Source organism: Monopterus albus, unplaced genomic scaffold, assembly GCF_001952655.1.
Source record: "Monopterus albus unplaced genomic scaffold, M_albus_1.0 scaffold78.1, whole genome shotgun sequence".
Lineage (NCBI taxonomy): Eukaryota > Metazoa > Chordata > Actinopteri > Synbranchiformes > Synbranchidae > Monopterus > Monopterus albus.
Genome location: NW_018127958.1, coordinates 35,293 through 59,073, shown reverse-complemented (window position 1 = coordinate 59,073; position 23,781 = coordinate 35,293). Strand labels below are relative to the sequence as shown.

Here is a 23,781-nt window from a genome sequence, read left to right as displayed (position 1 = left end):
ACAAATGTGTTTTTCCTTTTGTTTAGTTCAAATTTACACACATCCTCAAAACACCATTTCAACCACAGAAGTAGCAACAAACAAATTACATATCTTAACAGCAAAACACTATGAACTGGATTTTAACCATCCATAGTTTCTTTTTCTGGTGTGTTTGTATAGTTTAGGAAGTATAATTTGTGCAAATACTTCATATGCTGACACTGCCTTACTACAGTATATGAGCTGCATGACAGTCATGGTCACTCGGTGAATGTTGGCTAAATTAGTTAAAACACTCAACCCAACACAGCACAGCTGTTCACCCTTGGTTGTCTCCTTCCCATCTTGCCTGCATATTCTGCTATTGGACCATAGGGCACTCACCAGTACATAGTAGTAAGCATACAATGCTGCCAGATGGTGAATTACAAAAAACTTGTCGCCTATCGCCTTCCAATAGTAAAATATTAACAGCAGATCTAGAAAACAGAAGTAAAGGGGGAGAGTAAGAGAGAGCGCGTCATTGGTGCAATCAAAACATTTAAAGTATTGATGCTTATTAAAAACTGACACATTATCTGTATGTTACTTTGCTTCTGATACACACAGTAGGCTCCAAAGTAAAGTGAGTCATGCAAGCATCAAACTGATAATGTTACATGCTCGTTCTGTCAGTCCTTTTACAAACATTAACTAGATAAGCCGTGCATATCTCTTACCGGATATGAGGTAGCCTGTTGTGATGGCAACGTTAGTTTTCACCAGTGTAGGATCTCCCCTGTTGAAAGAAACAGCATGTGTCTTGACTGTGTTTTACGATAAATTTTTAAATGTGTAGGTGTTGAAAATTTCCACCTTATGTGGTTCCTAGTGGTATAGTCAAGGACCCAGCAACAGCACTGGGCTGTGAAGCAAATGTGCCACAGTGGCAAAACCACAAAGCTTCACCACGTGATGCACACTGGCCTAGAAAGCACTTTTCTGTGGCTCTAAAACCCTGTGTAAATTATTCCAAGCATCACAGATCCTGCGAAAGGACTCTTTTTTATTATAAGAACTTGAGTCATTGGGTCTGATATTATTTGGAAAATCTAGTTTAGCTGTTTTATACATATGCATGTGCACCAACGTCCAAATTATTAGCACAGCTAGAACATCTCTTACTAGAAACCCCCTGCACAGCAATATGAGGACATGTCCAAAGTGTCACAGCCATGCAATGCCATTGGATTCTATGACTAGACAATTGGGCCATTTGTGACAAAAGCTGCCATACTGTATAAAAATAACCACAGTATGGAAACTCAATTCACAGTCATACTCTCACCAGACTGGGTCTTCATTGATGGCATCATCGAATAAGAAGATATAGAGACAAAAGAGTCCCACCAACAGAGCGTGAAATGTTGACACTGTCCTGAAAAGAAAACCAACACATAGTCATGATGATCTATTCCTGTGTGATGCTAACAAATGTCAGACATTTCTGTACAATAATAGAATTCTCAAAAAATAGTGCATAGTGTATCTCTATTCATGACAAGTGCCTTGGAGTTTAGAGCACTGAATTTTTAGTGCTCACACTGAATCAGCTTATTGCCTGTCAAGGGCCTACAGGGAAAGTGAGACCAATTAGACTAAGGGATTAAATACTACTGAAGGGTCAGGCTAAGGTACACAGTCCCAGTCACTGAAGAAGTTAGACAGTCTAACAGTTCTGAGGAAGACAATAACAGTTTAAATTAATTCATGGGCTTTAACAGTGATCCTCATAGCCTGGATCCATCCCCATTAATCATCCCTTTTCGTTTACTGATAAACCATGTGACCATTTCAATTCAACAAATGCCTCCAGTCCACATGTTGAAGTGTCCTTGGGCAAGACATTGAACCCCCAGCGACCTGTGCTAATCTGTTGGCTGTCCTTCTCTGTCCGTCTGAATGGATTTACACTCTTTAATATTTATTTACAAAGCCTTTATGGAAAAACAACCAATATATCAAACACCTTTTCTGAAACTTCCTGCTTTATTAGATCTTAGGAAAGTCAAAAAGGCCTTTAAATGCTTAAATGAAGTAGACAACAGCAGGTTCTGAAAATGAATGAGCTGAGTTTAATTATTAATTTTAACATCTTATCAACCACTCTTGGACATGCTTTTAAAGTCTTAACTTAGACATTTGTCGACTACTCTTGGACATGCATTAGGGATTACAAAATGGAGTCCAGCAGATCTTAGACTAGTTTTACCCCTTGTTTTCCCTCTATTCTTTTATTATTGTACTGCTTCTATTAAATATGGTTTTAACATTATGTTTTAATTTGATATAAAATACAGTATTTGTTCTAATTTCACTCTTAAACATTTGTTATGCTTGTTAGACAGCAATTTGGCTTTGTACTGTGTAAACAGGGTGTATGCATAGGTAGGTTCAAAATAAAATAAAAGCAAATATAAAACAGTAGGTGAAAGTTGAATTATTTATTATACAGTAACAGGTACAATGATTAGGCTTATATAATAGTAGTTTACACACACACACACACACACACACACACATACACATATATGAATTATGTACAATACATTTAGGTTGATAAAGGAATTGTTAGAATAAGTAGGGTAGGTATAATAACCTACAACTTAGGCCGACACCTTTTTCAACCAGTATGATATTCTATATTATATTTGGTTTAATGTTTGTTTTTATTTTTGATGCCGATTTGCTCATTTTTTTGAATTTTTTTCTTTTGTGATTTGGAAGACTGAAATAAATAAATAAAATGAAATAAAATAAAATAAACCAAAGACTTGATGAATTCAGTCAGTCAAAAATAAGCACTTGTTTAAAGATGAACGTTGACATTGAATCCACAACTGAAGAAAGGCTGATAAAAACCAAAACAAGACAGCTATTCAGTTAGTTTCCATAGGGCAGTTACACAGTGCATCCTACTACTAAATCAGTTACTATGTGGACTGACCATCAATGCTTATCTTTGGACTCAGCTGAAACAAACATCCACTGGCCGAGAGCAGTGTCACACTTCTTGCTGTGCATAACATGTAAATCTTCAGATTCCTCATGATCCTAAGTTGATGTCAGCTCACCTTGAGTTCCATTCCACCTTCTGCTTGTCACTTAGACCGAGGAAACCGGAACTGATGTGCATGGACACCCAGGGGCTGACTTTGTGGAAGAGGCACTGGAAGGTGAAGAAACTGGTTACCGAGATGGTGAGGATAAGCTGGCTGAATGGGTCCATCGCCACTCAACCTCACTGTGGAAGGACAGATAGAAAGAGGTTACGTTAGGAAAAAAAAAAGACTTGGAAAGATAGCTGTGCTCTGTCGTTTCATTACATCCTACTGAAAACAAAATAAATGAGATTATCGTTTCCTTTCAGGCCAGCCAGACCCCAGCAGCTGGTATTTATAACTTGGTGACCTTTAACAACAACCGCAATGTGTCAGAAAAATCACATCTCCCCTACAGGCCCCAGTCAGTTTTACTCAGCTCCAGCAGAGCTTTAACCAGAAGGAGTGGCTTAAACCTCATAGGCAAAATGTGGGAATTAAAGACATGACAATCATTAGTCATCAGTTCTACTCCAACCATTCTTTATGTTTGAGCCTCTATTAAAAACTGGCTAACTGACTGAAAAATGTATTCAATTTTTGATCACTGCAAGAAAATTTTTATTTCCTGGGAGGTTCTTCAGACAGAAGGCAAAGGTTTTAAGACGTACAATAGTGCCTTCATTATGAAACCAGTTGTTGTGCTTTCAGCACGTACACCGTCTTTCCCAAGCACTACGACAACAATGGTTGTATAAATGAGTATATTTATTTACTGCATCTAAAACAGATATGTCGAGATAGAAAACTGGTAAAACCACAACATCCTGAATGTGCCTGTCACCTTGAACTGTTTGCGTAAAGCACACAGCAGCGACCTACATATTCAAAATCATTTACAGTGTCATAATTTACAAATTTGACCAAAACTACAGTAACCACATTCTGAACAACGGGTTTCTCCTCGTGTACTGCTGGGCAGAGTGCGTCTTCAAATTAACAGTGGGTCCCATCCACTGGTACCGAGTGGCAATTTAACACCCTTTTCTGATCTACTCATAAATAGTATCTTGGACACAGTAAAGATTATATAATCAATCGTTAACATTACTGTACTAATCACAGTCATAACGGTACAAAATAAAGATGATTATGTGAGGTTTTAATACTGAATGCCATTTAATGACATAGGGTGGATTGAGTATGATGAGCTTCATCTGATGTGGACCAACTCCTCTTGAAATGGTCCAGTTTGTGGATGATTTAATAATGCAAACAGAAGCGCCATATTGTATTTGTCCAAATACATAAAAATATAAATCTATATAGCATGACAAGTGCAGCGTGTTCTTTTATGAAGAATAATCGGAGTCAACTATCACCTTTCAAACATTTATTATCATAACTGAACAGACCATCGAATAAAGCAATTTACAGAGCTCTGGGTTCCGTCTCTATCTGAAGCCCTGACCTCAACAGCAAAACCGTTCAACTCGTCTTCAGGACGTGAGAGAACCCTGTCCTCCTCCATTCAGTTGATTTTATACAATTTCAAATGTGCCATTGTAGGCTGTTCCAGTCCTCTCGTGCTGTTCTATTGGTCCATCTATCCATCCGTCCTCCTCCTGCATCCTTTCTGCTCCAATGGGAAAGGCAGCTTCCTAAAGATGGAGGAAATTATACTCTGTCTAAATTCCTACACTCACTTCTTTCTGTGTTACTAACTAACCACACTATATGAGATATGGCTTCCCGTTTGGCTAAGGGGTCTTCCTAGTGTAGCGGAATGATTTTGTCACACCCGTGTCGAGGTACTCTGCATTGTGATTGACCCGGCTGGAGACAATCTTTCAGCAGTAAATACTGACCAGTGATTCAGTGAACACATAAGGTGACATGTAACTACATAAACATAACTGTAAGATTAAAGTAGGTAAACTTATGTGTGCTATAAACTAAATCTTAACTATGATAGAATTATCATACGCAAACAAAGTAAACACACAGATTGACTAATCAACAGGCATAAAAAAACCAAAATCACTGGAGATACTGTATGTAGCCAGACGCCAACACCATCTCCACCTCCTGCTGCCTGAAACATGCTCATCAGATGCTCATCGCACCCTGCCCACCACCCTCAGCTCCACCAGAATGCTCAGCAGTTTCATACCATCGGCTATAAGACTCCTGAACAGTTCATCTAAGCCCCATCCCCCTTAGCAAGCCCACTCTTTCACCACTAAACTCTTTTATGGGTGTGGCATTGAATTATTTGCATATGAGCTAATTTGACTGTGCCAATCATCAGCAAGAGGCCAGGTCTGTTAACTTTAAAGGCATATTTACATATTTTAATTGTTAGGTAATTTTTTAATCAGATAAATATTGGTTAGGTACTTGTTGTATTAGAAATGTTTAGTGGAGACAGGATGTCTAGTTAGACTGTTTAAATGCTTAGTCATTGTCATGAGATTTTAGCAGGGTGTACATGGGCAAGGATAACTACATAGAAAAGTTTGATTGTCAGCAGGCAGGATGATGATTATTATTATTATGATGTTATTATTATGATATGTTTAGCCGTAATCTTAATCATAATATCTTCCTAGGCTTAATGTCCGGACATGTCCCTGAATGTCCTGTATGTTCTTAGATACACACCACATAATCAACACTCACACACATTGATTTTCTCCATGTTTTGACTACTGCTACGGTCAGCTGTAAAGCTGGCATATCAGGTGACGCCATGATTTGACGTCCCTGTGTAGAATGTGGTTAGCCCAAACCAGATATAATGTACAGGCCTGTTGGGTTCAGGGTCTTACATTCTTCATCTGCCTGTGCGCAGTATTGGAGGTGCAAGAAAGACCCGAGCGTGTTATGTTAATTTTACCTGTGATCCTTTGAATAAACCAGCACGGTTTTTTGTAGGCACTTGGACCGCCTCGTCTCTCTGAGTTTCACTGGTTACGTAACTGGGAAATATCTTTCATAAGCAATAGAAGTGACACTCTTCCAGCACATACTGTACATCTCACTCCCTGAAGCTCTTGCCAAGTTATTTTTTTAACCACCATTCACCAAAAATGCTTGAGAACATAAGGTTACAGAAAGAAAACAGCACTCATAAAGCATGAAGCAGATGTGCATGTCAGCCTGTAAATGTATCCTGCGACTAAAAATGTGGAAAAAATGACTTTTGAGGAATTAACCCCAAACTAATTCCATCACTTAAGAGCAGTGCTATTTAAAACTGCACTGATTTCTTATTGTCACAGCGATTAGAATAGAGAATGGCATGTTAAGATAAACTCGTCAAGTCAAATTTTCCTAATATAAGCCAGTATCACAATCACAAATTTGTCCCCAGGGGCTTTACAATACAACACTCTAAGGAAAAACTCCACAAAGTGATTATATCTAGGCCTCTGGCCAACTTGATCCTGACTTGTTATTGCCTCAAACATATTCATAGACGTAGTATTATTTTGTCCACCCTGTTTCTATCAATGAGTGTAGGCTAGAAAATAGAAACACATCTCTTTTATAACTGTTTAACAAAAGCACAAACTAAAGTCTCAAAAATGATCATACAATTGAAGCAACACCTCTCTGCGTGTCATTGTGTGTCAGTTTTTTGTACAAACATTTTACATTATCATCTTTGTTAAAGGAGGATTTAGTGCAGGATTGTTGTAACTGACACCATTAGTTTTAGCTAGGCACTGGGGGTAAATTGGGCTGGAGCCCATCGTTGCTGAGCCCCACCTCCTGACATCCAAATGGCACTCTGCCGGAGTTCAGATCTGTTTCCTTCAGCATCACAGCGCTGGCAACTCTCAAGCTTCTGACTTGAAACGTCCACTTTCAGACACCGACTCGGGCAGAACAAACAGAAGTAATACGTACTCTAACTCATTCTTCAACTTAAATCACACTGGCCTTTAAACAGCAACAGGAGTGATACGTGTGCCTCCACACTGAGAGAGGTGCTGTGCACATTTGACACACATTTAACCTTCTGGTGTGTCACTGTGATCTTATCTCTGTGCCTTACCAATGGTATTGTGCACATCAGACAGGTCAACTAACTAAATAAAGCAAAATTGAAAAATGGCTATGTTTTTATATAGGCTTGTTGTTAATAAGTTATTTGATGATGTAAAAAGGGGTGCACTTCACAGGATTTGACAGCTTGCATTAGTGGCCTGATACCACCTCTGGTCACAATATTTTGGCTTCACATTTGCATATTGGCAGGAATTGGTGACATATATCCTCCATTTTTACACACACATTCACAAATCGCCTGCGTCTGGCAGTATATTTGGGTAGAGACCTTTGTTATATTATTGTCTTTTGTGGCTTCAAAGTGCTTCATGAAGGTGAGTACTGTTCTGTTCAAATTCATCTAAAGAGTTGCTTCACTTGTATTAAAATATATATTAAATAAGTGCACAATTGCTTCCTAAAAGGTATTTGGCCACTTTGAAAGTTTCAATTTGAGATTCCAGGCTGAAATTTCACCATCGGGCCTCTAATGCATGTGGATGATGATGATGAGTTGATGGTAGAGCGACAATCCACATGTTGTACTGAAGAAGCCGACCACCCACACTCCAGCCTTATTGGACAGGGCTTCCCCTCCTCACAAATTCCAGTGTAACTCTATATGTAACCTGCCAGCTGAGTGGACCATAGGATATATAAAGCAACAAACTGATATAATGACTGCTTTACATTTTAGTCCAATCTACAGCCTCCTCTTAAATATGGAGGTTAAACCAGGAGCACAGATTTCCTGTATAGGGTACCCTGTCATATAAGAACAATAATCAGTACAAGCTGAGTGGAACAGGAATGTTCCTGTACACCCTGTGAAGGCTGTTGGACACAGTGCAGTTTTTTTAAATTACTGCCCCCTCTGCTGCCATCCTCTCTCCAGGCGTGAAGCAATCCATATCGAACAAGCAGCCTCATATGCTCCCATATGGAATGGTGCCTAAGGTTAAACGCGCTTGCGTAAAAGGGTGGAGTTTTTTTTTTTTACGAGGAAACCATATCACCAAGAAAATAACATATACGCATCGCTGGGTCGGATTTTATGAATGCTGTCCAAACTCGACTGCTCGATCTGCACGTTTTCTGTCAAGTCCTACAGATATGATCATTATTAGTAAAGTAAGGGATAGGACTATATAACAGAATACATAAGGCCAATTCACTCCGCAATGCCTGGCCAGCTGCTGAGATGTGTTGAGGAAAAATAACACCGGCCTCGTCGTGTTTCTGTGTACCAGATATAAAGACAGAAAACAAAAGATCCAAGACGGACTTACCTGTTGACTGTCATTAAGATGATTTTCATCTAACGCGCTCAGCTGGTTGTTTCCAGGGTCGCTCGCAAAGTCTTGTAGGTTATGTTGAGTCAAACCCACAGCCATGTCGAGTCATTTGGATACACAACACAACCCGTCTCCAGCTCCACACACACTAACAACCTGTGGGGGATCCGGTGAGGCTGGAGCTCCGCGTCTGTGTCTGCTTTGCGGCGTTTAACGAAAAATCTATCCAACACGAAACGCGCATCTTTGTAGAGGTGCGGACGCATTCAGCTCGACGCACGGTTTACAGGAATGAGGGGCGTCGGTGTTTGAAATTACACTCTCTCGCCTCTAGAGCTCAATTTACAGCGGAGCTCTTAAAGATACAGGCAGTCACAAACCCACACATGCACAGTGCCACGGTGATCAGTCCAAGAACACTCGCTGGGTCTATTTATAGCCAGGGCTCAATAAATCACCGAATCCCCAAGGTTTTCAGTTTATCCTCTGACTTACATTAATCTCATACAGCAATGGCCAAATACTGTACGATGTCAGATAAGGCGCCATGTCTCCCAGAAAAGTATTGCAATAATAAATGCTTTGGTATTCTTATGTTGACATTCTAACAACACAAAAAAGCCAAATCTGATACATTCTACAGGCAACTCCAAAAACGGACTGGACAGAATTAGACACCCTCAGCTTAATATTTGGTAGGATCCCCTCTGGACAAAATAACTGAAGTCAGTTACTTCCTGTAACCACCAGTGAGTTTCTTACACCTCTCTACTGGAATTTTGGACCATTCTTCTTTTGCCAACTGCTCCCGGTCTTTCCACAGATCTGGATTCTTTGCTGGCCACTTCACAACTCTCCAGCACATTGTCTGAAACCATTTCTGGCTGCTTTGAGTCACTGTAAGACCTATGACCTCTGACAGAGACCCAACTTTCTGACACTGGGCCCTCCATTGTGCCCCAGAATTCATAGGTAGTCTTCAGATGTCATAATGCCACACACACAGTCAAGACATGCAGTGACTGAGGCAGCAAAGCAACCCCAAAACATCCACCATTTGTCAATAATGCTGTCCTGTCCATTTTTGGAGTTCTGTGTAGAATGTATCGGGCTTTTTTGTGTTGTTCCAGTGCAAACAAAAGAAATAAATACAAGAATACCAAAGCATTTGTGATTGCAACAATTTTCCGGGAGAAGTGGTGCATGGTTTTGGCCATGACTGTGTCTACTCATCAAACAAGAAACAAAAACAAAAACAAAATAAATCAAAGTATACTGGGAAGTGTTAGATGCATACAGCACTCCAGCAATCTCAACTCCTAGTGTCATAGTATACCAACAATATTGTTCCCTGCTTCCTTAGATGTCAGTCTGAAGTGGAACATTTACACTGTGGCTTTGGTGGGGGTGTTATTAAGTATCATTGCCTATATTACTAAATATTACAAGGGAATGTAAAAACTCACTGCTTACTGAGGTAGTTAGGCCTTTCAGAATTAATTTTAAAATAACTATGAGAGGATATTGGTGTGATTAGAGGGGCTTGATCTGAATTGAGTCTATCAGAAGGTGAGCCCCAGTTATAGGACCCCCCCCCAGCCCAGTAATTCTAAGAATAGTCCACCCATACACAGCACCAGGGGGCAGATGACAGAATGAATGACCACTGGGTGCAATATAAATAACATCTGTTATTTACAACACCATTTTGTTGAAATAAAATTGGTAAAAAAAAAAAAAAAAGCAACTCATTTTTGCCGTATGAAAGTAGACTGTCCCCTTATGGAGAAAATAAAAGGTAAAATATATTTTTATTAAACATATGGAAATACAAAATTAAGATACATGCAAGATATAAATATAGTAAGATCAATTTCAAAACATTTTTAAAATAGAAAAAAATATAGAAGTTTTCACTGTAACATCTTCTTTAATTGGTGGAAAACAACCATGTACATGGAGATTAGTGGTAATACAAGCAACGCTATGAAAGCTAGTGGACCAAAGTGACACATAATCAGTCAGAATTGATTAAAAAAAGTGTGTGCATGTACCATATGTCTGAGGGACACCTTTATAGGATTGTATTTTAAGGTCTTTTCTCATAAAACCACTCAGGACCATATTTCTGCATTTTCCACCAGATAAAATTTTGGGATTTAGTACAGAGATACATGTAGGCCTTATGATACAGATAATGCAGTATGCATGTCAAATAATATCACACAGAATATGGTAATTAAAAGCAGATAGGACTCTTGAGTTCATAATGGATCATAACCGTTTTAAAACTTAACTACAACTTAAAAACTAAATGTACAAATATAACAATTTTGTCACATATTAAAATTATTCCTTTTTCTTATTCAACTCCTTATAATGGAAAAAGGACACCTGACACTAGTTATGTTTTAACAGATGTTTAAGTTTAATTTCTGAGCCTCTGGTGATGCTATTGTAAACCCAGCACAATAATCTTTTTAAAAATGACTGATTATCACTATGTTGAAATAATAACTACACCCCTTTATATAAGGGTGTGGCTATGATTATTAAAATAGCACCTTGGAGCTCCATTAAAAGCTCAGAGTAAATAGATGTGCACCTATGAGTATGCACACAAAAGGCACTTGTTTTTAAGCATATATATATATAAATTCACATATGATTATATGATGCAGGGAAGCACATCTATGCACATAATTAAGACCTGAGAGTACCCCATGATACAGAAAGTGTAGCAAATTTCATTTTCATCTGCTACTATTATTATGCATTATTTATACTTCCCACATGAAACGGCCTAAAATGAGTAGAACACACCTGAAATTGTCTAACCTTGTTTAAACCAGAGGAAAAACTGACCACAAGTTCTTGCATGACAACTGTACAGGCTTTGTACAGCACTTTTTTTTGGATCATTAATGTCATACTAAGACATCTGAGTCTCCTGTAAGGCATTGTGGTGCATCATAGCACATTTCAGACCTCCTGAACTCCTACTTCATTATTGCTCTTGGACTGAAACAGACTGCATAAAAATATTAAAACTATCATCTTGTATACATCTATAATTTCATGTTACAAAATGATCAGCTAACTCCACTTTTCTGTCTTAACACAGGAGAAATGCTCTTCATCCTTCATACCAACGATGTCCATCCAGACTCTAAAAAAGTCCAAGGTGAGGGTTAGCATGTTGTGTCCGACTGTAGCACCGCAACCCCTACACCATGAATTGGGTGTATCCCTCAGCACCTGTGACGATCACGTCCATCCAAATTCTCATGGCTTCAGGCGAGGGAGCAACCATATAATAGATCCTGTCATGGGTCTTTACACTGAAGGTCAGTGAGGGGCTTGGGCTCTGCAGGAGAAAGAGAAGGAAGTGATGATGCAGGATGAAACAAGAACAAAAGAAAGAAATGGGGAAAAGACAGGAATTTAGAAAAATTCATGAGAAGGAGGACAAGAAGAAAATGTGAGGAGATAGTAAATCATACTTTTCAAGAAATGGAATGATTACAGGAGTAAAACACTGTACGTATATATACACAAACATACCTTATGTGCATTCTTCAAGTGATCGTAATACACTTCTTCAATAGCTTGAAAGTAAATGACTCCTTTCAGCTTGGCTTCATGCTTGTCTGCAGAAAATATAAGTGAAATGCATTAATATAAATATGTGGAAAATACTAGCACTTTTTAATTTTGCTTATATCATGTTTATAAAATATAGGTAATACAGAATATTACATAAAGTTAAATAAATGTAACACACCAGCGTGTGTGCCTCTATCGACCTGTAGTTATATTCTCTGTTGTCTGTGTCTTCAGTCATCTTCTGCCCTACCTGCATAGTAGGAGAGTGTGCGTCGATTGCGGTCAAAGACGAACCAGCGCTTCTTCCAGGTTTTGATTTTGCCTCCCATTTTGATCAAGTAGCCCCGGCAGGTCTTTTCAGAGATGGACAAGTGGAAACACGTGTCTGCACTGTGACCTGCCGACTCAATGTGAGCCCGTAAATCAAAGTCGTCCTTTCTCACCGGCAGGTACCGTGTTAGTGGCCGAGACTGGGGTGGAGGGTGATTGGGTTCATTGAAAAAGAAAGGGAATTGTTTCAATTAATGACAATGGTGTATTTATAATTTCCTTTGTGTTTATATCATTCATACAAATCATCACACCTTTTGCCACATTTCAGGCTTCAAACATAAAGATATAAAACTGTAATTTTTTTGTGAAGAATCAACAACAAGTGGGACACAATCATGAAGTGGAATGAAATTTATTGGATATTTCAAACTTTTTTAACAAATAAAAAACTGAAAAATTGGGCGTGCAAAATTATTCAGCCCCCTTAAGTTAATACTTTGTAGCGCCACCTTTTGCTGCGATTACAGCTGTAAGTCGCTTGGGGTATGTCTATCAGTTTTGCACATCGAGAGACTGAAATTTTTGCCCATTCCTCCTTGCAAAACAGCTCGAGCTCAGTGAGGTTGGATGGAGAGCGTTTGTGAACAGCAGTTTTCAGTTCTTTCCACAGATTCTCGATTGGATTCAGGTCTGGACTTTGACTTGGCCATTCTAACACCTGGATATGTTTATTTGTGAACCATTCCATTGTAGATTTTGCTTTATGTTTTGGATCATTGTCTTGTTGGAAGACAAATCTCCGTCCCAGTCTCAGGTCTTTTGCAGACTCCATCAGGTTTCCTTCCAGAATGGTCCTGTATTTGGCTCCATCCATCTTCCCATCAATTTTAACCATCTTCCCTGTCCCTGCTGAAGAAAAGCAGGCCCAAACCATGATGCTGCCACCACCATGTTTGACAGTGGGGATGGTGTGTTCAGGGTGATGAGCTGTGTTGCTTTTACGCCAAACATAACGTTTTGCATTGTTGCCAAAAAGTTCGATTTTGGTTTCATCTGACCAGAGCACCTTCTTCCACATGTTTGGTGTGTCTCCCAGGTGGCTTGTGGCAAACTTTAAACGACACTTTTTATGGCTATCTTTAAGAAATGGCTTTCTTCTTGCCACTCTTCCATAAAGGCCAGATTTGTGCAGTATACGACTGATTGTTGTCCTATGGACAGAGTCTCCCACCTCAGCTGTAGATCTCTGCAGTTCATCCAGAGTGATCCTGGGCCTCTTGGCTGCATCTCTGATCAGTCTTCTCCTTGTATGAGCTGAAAGTTTAGAGGGACGGCCAGGTCTTGGTGGATTTGCAGTGGTCTGATACTCCTTTCATTTCAATATTATCGCTTGCACAGTGCTCCTTGGGATGTTTAGCTTGGGAAATCTTTTTGTATCCAAATCCGGCTTTAAACTTCTCCACAACAGTATCTTGGACCTGCCTGGTGTGTTCCTTGTTCTTCATGATGCTCTCTGCGCTTTAAACGGAGCTCTGAGACTATCACAGTGCAGGTGCATTTATATGGAGACTTGATTCCACACAGGTGGATTCTATTTATCATCATTAGTCATTTAGGTCAACATTGGATCATTCAGAGATCCTCACTGAACTTCTGGAGAGAGTTTGCTGCACTAAAAGTAAAGGGGCTGAATAATTTTGCACGCCCAATTTTTCAGTTTTTTATTTGTTAAAAAAGTTTGAAATATCCAATAAATTTCGTTCCACTTCATGATTGTGTCCCACTTGTTGCTGATTCTTCACAAAAAATTACAGTTTTATATCTTTATGTTTGAAGCCTGAAATGTGGCAAAAGGTCGCAAAGTTCAAGGGGGCCGAATACTTTCGCAAGGCACTGTACGTGATGTACTGTTTACATTCTGTTTGCACATGCATAATTGCACAATGACTGTTGACTGCTGCACATGCTGCTCCCATGCAGCATACATTGTTATATTCTTGTTAATTATTTTTACTATATTGCTGCATCTACGCTGCTTAAAGTGCCTCAGATTTTGTTATTTATTTAACTACTTTATATTTCATTTGTATTTTGTAGCATTCATGTGTACGGCAAAGTATGAATTTCATTGTACAGGGAAACACGTTTCCTAACTGTGCATATGACAAATAAACACTTTGAACTTTGAACATCACCATTGAAACCATACTAAAGAGGGAAATATACATGAAATGCACAAAGTGGTATGCTCTGTGAAAAATAAAGTAACAGATTAATCTAAAGATAAAGGTAAGATAAGATGTGAGTCTGCAGGGCCCAGGAGTTCAAAACCTGTAATCCCTATCCAAATCCAAAACCAAAAAACAGGACTGGGATCACTCTGATATCTGACTGTATCAGGAAATCAAACCCAAGCTTTAATCTGGATCAAATACTCAAAACAGGTAGTTTAAACAAACTACAGTTTGATCCAAAAATCTGGATTACCTTGAGTGGATCAAATGAACAGCATTTAATTTAAAAATGTTTCAATATAAACAAGATGGTCAAGTGTGTAAATTGAAATACTACATCATCTGTAGCCTTTACGTGGTTCTTGCAAACCTCTCAGAACAGTGTGTTCAATCAAATAATGGGTTTGTGATCATAAAATTATCTCAACAAAACTCCTGGGCCCTGGTGTTTAAAACATGCTGTACCAAATAGTAAGTCACGCAAACATTGAATTTTGGATATACACAAAACTTCCATGCTCCTCTTGTGTTTCTCTTTCATACCTGTGCCCTCTGCTTCTCTCGCAGTTTCACCTCACGGTCAATAAGTTTCTGGCGTCTGCTTGTTTCCTCCTGCAGCCTTTTCTCCAGTTCCTCCCTTCTTCTCCTCTCCTCCTCCAGGGCCTGCTTTCGCATTTCCATTTCTTGCTCCTGAGGAATCAGTTAAATGGTTTAAGTCTTAATACACAAGTATACACATAGAAACAACTAGTGTGTCTGAGTGTTTAGGGTATTTAACAAGAAAAGAAAAGCCACTCATAGTGGCTTTGACATATTTGGTTGTCTACCATTTAAAAACAGTATTGTGATAATATCTGATAATGACCTTGTGTTCCAGGAGGCGGTTTTTCTCTGCCTGAGCCTCTCTAAGCAGACGCTCCATCTCCTCTAGCTTGGCCACATTTGACGTACTGGCACTGCAGCACACAAAAACATACAACACATATGAAAGAAAAGTGGAAACAACTTCTTTTTCCCTCTACAATCAACAACTTGGCTTACGGACATGGAAAACACTAAACCCAAATACACTGAAAACCTAATGAAACTCTGCAGCCACCAAGTTAATCAGTTAAACCTGCCATTCTAACTTTTCTATGTTTTTCCATGTTACATTTTCTGAGAATCTCTGGCTCAGCACCACAGTAGTGGATGCTTAGCTTTGTACTGAAGCTGTGGTGGATTATAGGCTTGTCTTACGCTAAATAAAGTATGACACACAGTAGAGACAAAGGGTCTACAAACCGCCTTGTAATATATCAAGCATACATATACACCACACAGAGTCATAAGGGATACTGTTTTGACTCCAGCCTAAAAGCTACACTGTCTTGACAATATTACTATTAACTGCTTATCCAAGTGTGTTTCCTCAGTCAAAGAGGAAATCCATTAGGACAGAAAGCCTAGATGTCAAGGCAGTGTAAGAGTAAGACCACGTCTCTTCTCTCGCTCTAACTTTCGAAGCCTTTCTGACTTTGCTGTGCCACTGTCTGTGTTCAGTTTAAAACAGCAGTCCTAATCTTGCTTCAGGTCTCCCAGACTGCAGATGGTCTGCACATGACAATTTTTTAACTGACATCACAGGGAAGGTATTTGTGTGTATGTTTTGTCATGTTAAACAGTATTTCTCTCTCATTTTCTTGCTCTTTTTTCTCTGACATGCAAACACAAACACACAGTCATGTTTCCGTCACCTCATACAGTATGGCATTATATTGACTTACATCCATTTCCTGGAGACTTACCCAAACCCTTACCGTATCCAATATTCGCCTGACGCTGACCTTAACCCTACCCTAAACATAACATAACTCTAACTGTAACCCAGTTCCAAAAATGTAAACAGATTTATCTCCCTACAACATGAGTAATACAACTACAGACATACAAATTCTCTCTTAAATGGAGCCAGAAGGAAATGGACATTAAGACTCGAGAGTCTAAACAAAGTAGGAATGAAGGGGAAGAGAGAAGTAAGGTACCCCAGTGAACAGAAAAGATAAAGAAAGATTTGGTGGGAGGGTATAAAAAGTTGTAGAATAAAACGGAGCAAACATGGAGGAAAGAAAACGCTTTCCCGCCCTACCGTTTCATATTCAACAGTTTCCAGATGTCAAATTAATGCCAGTCTACATTCTGCTGCCAATATATGATTATTTCAATATTACTCTAAGCCTGTTGATTGTTGCAGGCAATGTCTTTATTATGATTATCTTTCATAATAAAAACTACTTAAGCAAAGATGAATATCAGCATGCCATCTAACTTCCGAAATATGACTGACTGTATTAAATGTTACATTGTCTTGTACTTGCATTTAGACTGCAACTGTTTCCCTGTCCTCACTCTTATAAACATGTATCCAACCTAGCTCGAGCCTCATTGTGACATCCATCCTTTCCTCTCTTCTTAACATCATTCTCTTACCTCACTTGATAAGAGGGCATCACACTCATTGTCATAGCCAGTCCAGTTCAAATGTAATTCTCCAAGTTTTTGGATTAGTCGAGAAGTACTTGTATCACACTTATCTCCAGGAAACAGCACTGACAAGACGACAAAACATCCAGTTCTGTCATAAAACTACTTTTTTGTCCAGCACTACTCCTAATTCTGTCACTTGTCTTCCAATCCAGTCTAAGCCGGTGCAATCCAATGCAACTGGAGCCATACTGAGGATCATGGAGGCAGTTTGGAAAACTTAGAATGAAGAAGTCAATCTGCAAATGGTTTGGGTTTGTACAAAATCAATGTGCAGAAAGACCATACCATTCAGAGCAACAAGAGGGGGAGACAAAAGACAGATGTAACCACAGTAAAAAAAAAAAAGGGAGAAAAGGAAAGAGAACACACATGCTTTAGTCTAGACAGGGGCTGGACCCCCAAGCGTACCTCCACACTCATATTGGTTCGCTCAGTTTGTCTGAACCTGAGAGGGCTCACCACACACACACACACACACACACACACGACTTTCATGGGTTCCCTCTTCCGTAACCTGACCTAAGAACACTAATCAAAAGTTCTCCTCAAATAACACACACAGTTCTACACATCCTTTCCTCCAAGGAGGCTCCGTGAAAGGCGAGAAATCTCTCCACACACTTTTGACATGAACTCGCTTTCTACTCCTTCTTTGCTGCCTGCCCTGCTCTCTCGAGTCTATATTTAATTATAAGTACAAGGAACATGTTTGTGGTTTCATGCTTTCAATTTTCTGACTGCCTCTTGTCATATTGCAACGTTTCAACCTTTGTCATTCTTTCTCATTTTAAATCATTCTAAAGGAGTAAAGTAGCAATGAGTTATATTCATTAACACAAACCTGACATAGAAATATTCCAGCTAAACACGTTACACCAATCAGAAATACACACCACTGACAGACTTCATTTTTGTTTCTGTTACTTCTATTTCTATCCACAGTAATACATGTGTAAACACGCACAAACAACATGTCTGCAAAATATACCTGGAGACATTGTCGGGTGAACAAGCAGAGATGCTGGTTTCCATAGAGTCGGCGCTATCCACACTCATTGTGTCAAAGGCCTGGTTGTCACGGTACCCAAAGGCATCGAGGTAGACGTTGGTCTGGGAAGATGCTCGGGTACCAGGCTGACCTGGGAACACACACACAAACACAAAAAAAGTCAAGCACAACCACTTTTTAACACTAAAGTTACTTACTCTTCTTCTGTATGTATGCACATCTGTGTTGTACCTGTCTGTGTCACGTCCTCTCGAACAAGCATTTGCCTTAATGGCTACAGTGGCCCACCAATATAAAAGATGCTCTTATACTTTCAGTGAAAAATATACCCACACCCCCATGGTGTAACTACTCTAGTTAAAAATGTGTCCAAAGAACAGCAGCTGTACAGTAAAGTCCAAAGACATCTGGAAAGAAAATGGGACATCCCCAGAACTAGGAGGAGGAATGATGACAAATATATGGTGAAGACAGCATGAAGAGAGACTAATTCAGCTTCTGTGTACAGGAAGGGCCACACAGAAAGCCTGATACTATCTGCCCAATACAGAGGAACCACCTATCGGATGATCCAGATCGAGGGCCTAAAGGGGACTGAGGGATGAGATGCAGCATGATAACAACACAATATTCTAAATATATTTCACAATACTAATTTATTTTTTGAGATTTCTGTCTTGTAAGGTGCAGTTATTAAATTGTTATTTAGAAAAGGATTAAATTGTTTGTTGCATGTGGGCAATATGGATATAAATAAATACATTTTCACTCAAAATACTAAGACCATACACAAACCTAATGTGGAAAAAAAGATACTGGGTCCTTGAGGCAAAGGACCATCATTCCTCTTTCAGTATTTAAATCTGGGTTCACAATCACATGTCAACAAACCTCCAAAAAGAGGACAACAGGATTATACGCTGTGGTGACTGAACAGATGGGATGTTGGGAAACGACTGCTGACATTTGGAGCAGAACTTACAAGAAAATCAACATTTTTGTATCAACCTGTATAAGCACATACAGCACTTTTTCAGCTAATGTAACAATGTTCAAATAGTTCATACTTAAACCAGTACCTAGAGAAAATGTTCTTTAAGCTTCTACTGAATAATCACACACACACACACACACAATGCACCACTTGATGGAGCAGCCCTCCACCACTCACATTCCTTCACTATCTCCACCAACAGATAAACAAACTGTGAAGCCATGTAATCTAACAAAACACAATAAGGTGCACACCCACACATAAACTCTCAATGTTACCATATAAGGCATACTGTCATGTGACACCCAAGAGAGGTGTGTGTTTGTTTGTGGGCGTGAAGGAAACAAATAAAGAAAGCTGACAGAGAATCTTTTTAAATGAAATGACATTTCCATGTGTCTACCTGTGTATATGTGTTCTCTTCATCCCTACATATAGCTTCTATTGGTCAATGGATGAGTCAGCTGAGGGCTGCATGTGCATGTGTGTGTACCTTTATGAAGACGACGAGAATCAGTTTCCTTGTTGGTTAAGGAGAGAATTCTTGGAAGAATGCTGCCACAACTTGTGCTCTGTACCAGAGGCTGATGGGACTATGAGGGGCCAAAAGAACCAAAACCTTTTTACCACCATGTTTATTATTAATAATAATAATGATAATAATAATAATAAATTTTGATTGCAACTTCAAAATAACAAATATATAGTCTGCAGTTAAATAATATATAATAAGCATTACAGTTATTGGCTGGTTTAGGAAAGGGGCATATACAGTAGGCCAAGTATCCAATAAATGATTTCCAGTGATTTGTCATTTCTTATAAGATTATATTCAAGTGACCATCTAAATGTGTGTGTACCTTGGCAGGGAAGCTGCGTCCGAGTGTTGCACATGTGAACTGGGGAGTCATGGCAGGTTTTCTTCCTGGGTAACGTATCACTTAGATGGGAACCACCTTCTTTCTCAGACCTCCTCCTCTCCTCCAGTAAACGGAAATGCTGATCAAACACACACACATTTGTACTTTTATCTCTGTGAGGATACTCTGACACGATGTCTCCCCTAGCTCCTAACCATTAAATCCTAACTAAATGACTAACCTCAAGGTGTTTTGTCACTTAAAAACACAAAAGCCGATTGTGTGTGTGTGACACACACACACACACACACACACACACACATTACCTGCCTGTGTCGGCGATGGTGTTTTTTGACAGGAAGGGGATGGGGGGGAGAGTCAGGGAGGGGAGAGGGGTCTCGATATGACGCCATGTTTTCTGGCCAGTGGACAGAGGGTATTTTGGGGAGGGGGCAGGGATTTAGATGGGAGGAAGAGGACAAAGAAGAAGAGGAGTGACTGTCATCAGGTGAGGAAGAATGACAGAGCTTTAAAAAGAAAAAAGGAAAACTGGAAACTGAAATAGTGCTAATGAGGGAAACTGGGGAAACACAAACATACCTTGTATTATCTTTGTCTGTGTACTAAACTACACACACAAGCCCTTTACACCACTACACAAACCTCATCCTCCGGTGGTTTGGGGGTGTCATCGTCAGGAGAGGGGTTTGCCTTGGCCAGAGCAGGGACAGGGGTGGGTTTAGGGTCCACCCCAAGCTGTGAGTAAAGCTCACTGATTTCACTAACTGTGACACTGCCCTGGAAAGTATAGTGTGGAGAAATGAGGGAGAAAGAAGGGGTGAGGCATAGCTTAAAGTGGGTCAGCCAAGTCAAGAATTAAACTTCAGAATTAGTTGTTAGAATGATTCAGAATTTTAGCACATTCAAAGCAAAAACTGAACAAAAGTCCTGCCACTTAGAAACAAATGAATTATCCACAGTTCTGTTAACATTCATGGAGACTGAGTGAAATACACAAGGCAAGAGACATTCTTACATGATTATCTCAGTATTAATATTTGTGAGTATAAGCTGTGCATAAAGTTAATAAAATAAGTCTCTGCTCAAATTCCTTTAACTTCTCCTCACAGGAACTGGCAGTTACAACAAGAGAGGCGACAAAGAAAAAACCAGAAGGCGAGGAGGACTGAACAACAGGAAGGAAGGCTGAGATTTTACAGGCAATCTGGACAAACAGGGAAACAGAAAAGACTAACTTGGTACATCAAGATACATCTACCTCAACATTTGTGAGAAAGGTAGAGATGAGAGGGTGCACAAGTCAACTGGAGGAGGAGAAACTGTGGCAGAGTTGAGGCCATTGTAACGATCATTAAAAGACTGATGCAGGTAGAGAAGAAACCTCTAGCCATTAAAACGTATGAGGGCCCTTTCCACTTTAGGAATCTTCAAGACTTCAGTGAAGATGATAGATCTCATTTAACATGTGTAGCTGTCAATCAAACCAACCTCCTTCAGAGTAAAACCCCGGCTGCCAGTGAGGTCAGTGTGTTTTCTTTCCAGTGTGGCAAGGTTTTCTTTCTCCTAACAGACAGAAAAAAGATCTTGTTCGTATCATTCACACACTGAAGCCAATGTCACGTGCATACACAGATATCCTCATACCCTCTGCAGCATCAGCTCAAGGTTGCTCCTCTCTTTCAAGAAGCTCCCCTTCTCTCGCTCAGCCTGCTGAGTAATCTGCACTGCTTGCTTCTTCAGTGTTAGCAGTCGCTCCTGGAAGAAATGGAAAACAATCTTAGTACATGTTTCCAGCTTACAGAGCTGGACACAAACACTACAGCCAATGCTACAAAACAGGGTTTGTTTCACCACAAAGTAGTGCCTCTTATACAAACTGAAAAGGCTGCCCATATAGGACAAAAATTGTTTTATTAATTAATGTATTTGAATTCATCGTGAAACAAAAAATCAAACTGTAATACTATTGCACTTTTTTTGCACACAAAGAGGCAGCCCTTACCTTGCGAGTGACCGTGCTGCGCTGGTAGTCTGCAATCTCCCGGAGAAACTGCTGCATGTGGGTCTCTTTCTCCTCGTCCTGCCTGCTCTCTCTCTCCAGCTGCTGAAACTCCAGGTCCTCAAAATGCTTTGTCTCTGCCTCAAGCACCTCACAGTCCTGACAGACACACACACATAGAAATGCACAGGTTAACAGGCAAGATGCAAGTATCCACACACACTTTTATAGTACATAAACATAACAAATACAACATTATGTGTACATGCAGGGGTGATTAAAAACACAAAACTAAACTATTTCTTCTTTTGCAGTTTTAATTTCAAGAATTCTGCCATATACGGTGATATGAGTGGGTGGTGTTTATACTTACTGTAAAAATAAGAACTATGCAAGCAATTGTGTATGAAAAACCAGCTTCTTATCCCATAATACACTGACATAGACATAGCAAACCAGACACACTGATCCCCAACCCTGCACTTCACAGCCATGCTAAACCAATGCATAACCAGTGTTTGTACAAACATGCAACATTTAACATACTGTCAGCATTCCCCCATAATACAGGGCATTTAAAAGTGCTCTCTTAACATGTTATGTGTCAAACATAAAGGGTGCATTAGACCTTAGGCCCAAATGTCAGAGTATTTCTGTAAAAAGTCTGAAAGCCTTTCCCTTGAGATCCTCTATACTCTTACAGACTCAACTCTTACAGACTCAACTCTTCTGACGGAATAAAAAGATGTGCAGACATAGAAACACAGAGTCAGACAGTGAGAAGAGAGAACATAAACCAGGTTAGGATCAAAACTGGCTGTGAGGCTGAGAGCAAGTAAGCTCAGGAAAGAAAACACATGCATGTTCACATGCAAGCAACATATGTGAGCACCACAACACCCGTCCATATATGTTGTACGTCTGAGAATCAATATGAATATGTGCACATAATGTATATCAGCTTTTGTTCTGGTTTCTTCTGACAGTGTGTGCATATACAGCTGGTGTATTTCCCAGTTATTTTGAGTATTCTTGCTTGTATACTTGCCTATGTTTTGTTTTGTCTGCATGGATTGATGGGTTTAGACTCAAGTGCATATTTTCCTATTCATGTGTGTGTGAGGTGTGTGTGTGTACTGACCCTGGCTAGCTGTTCCTGCAGGGGCTCCTTGGTGGCTTCAGGGCAGCTGTCCAGTTGGGAGCGCTGCTCACACACAATTTGAGCCAACCTCTCTAATCTGCCCCTTTCTGCCTCCAGCAACTCGCATGCCTGGCATACACACACGAATATACACACAGACACACATGCACGCCCATACAAGTACGCATACACCATGTAGGCATTTGTTTATATGTACGTAAAATTTCAAGTACATGCGCACACACACACACACACACACACACACACACACACACACACACACACACACACACAGGACAGAGAGAGGATGGCCACGTTAGTTGGACTGGGGAGCCACAGTTAGTTACTACAGCAATCAGGTCAGCATGGTCCGGCCAAAGGGAGGGAAAGCTGAGGGAGAGATCTAGCAAAGGGGTAAGGGAAGTAGGGAGGAACTGAGCAAAACTGAAGGCAGGAAGATGGTATGAACAGCATCATGAGCTCAGTCTCCAGTCATTTCTCCTCTGTTTGAATGGAAATGATTGAGGGTGAGAAGTGATGGGTGAGAATGGAGAGGAAGGGTATATATAAATGGCTCAGCAGAGGGTTAATAAACACATTAATGGTCCTCTATAAATAGCAAATGGCCGCACCCAAAATCTGTACCAGCCACTCAGCTTCACCTAGTTCTGAAATGTCAGGACAACACTTATCTGTCTCTCTTTC

At 39.9% G+C, this 23,781-nt stretch overlaps 2 protein-coding genes across 2 annotated transcripts in view; both read right to left on the bottom strand.

Moving 5' to 3' along the window:
• Positions 1-8,803, bottom strand: part of tlcd4a (TLC domain containing 4a) — a 13,972-nt gene extending 5,169 nt beyond the window's left edge. The window contains exons 1-5 of the mRNA XM_020606463.1: positions 8,408-8,803; positions 3,096-3,265; positions 1,310-1,399; positions 702-760; positions 367-461 (exon numbers count right to left, since the gene is read on the bottom strand). Of these exons, the coding sequence (XP_020462119.1) occupies positions 367-461; positions 702-760; positions 1,310-1,399; positions 3,096-3,250 (399 nt within the window). The 5' untranslated portion in view covers positions 3,251-3,265; positions 8,408-8,803. The remainder of the gene's footprint in view (positions 1-366; positions 462-701; positions 761-1,309; positions 1,400-3,095; positions 3,266-8,407) is intronic.
• A 1,463-nt stretch (positions 8,804-10,266) lies between these two features.
• phldb2b (pleckstrin homology-like domain, family B, member 2b) overlaps positions 10,267-23,781 on the bottom strand; it is a 42,724-nt gene continuing 29,209 nt past the window's right edge. The window contains 14 exon segments of the mRNA XM_020606476.1: positions 10,267-11,780; positions 11,978-12,063; positions 12,270-12,489; positions 15,070-15,216; positions 15,392-15,482; positions 18,041-18,191; positions 19,549-19,648; positions 19,916-19,970; positions 19,972-20,054; positions 20,579-20,713; positions 21,425-21,499; positions 21,581-21,691; positions 21,939-22,094; positions 23,077-23,205. Coding sequence (XP_020462132.1) covers positions 11,640-11,780; positions 11,978-12,063; positions 12,270-12,489; positions 15,070-15,216; positions 15,392-15,482; positions 18,041-18,191; positions 19,549-19,648; positions 19,916-19,970; positions 19,972-20,054; positions 20,579-20,713; positions 21,425-21,499; positions 21,581-21,691; positions 21,939-22,094; positions 23,077-23,205 — 1,680 coding nt within the window. The 3' untranslated portion in view covers positions 10,267-11,639.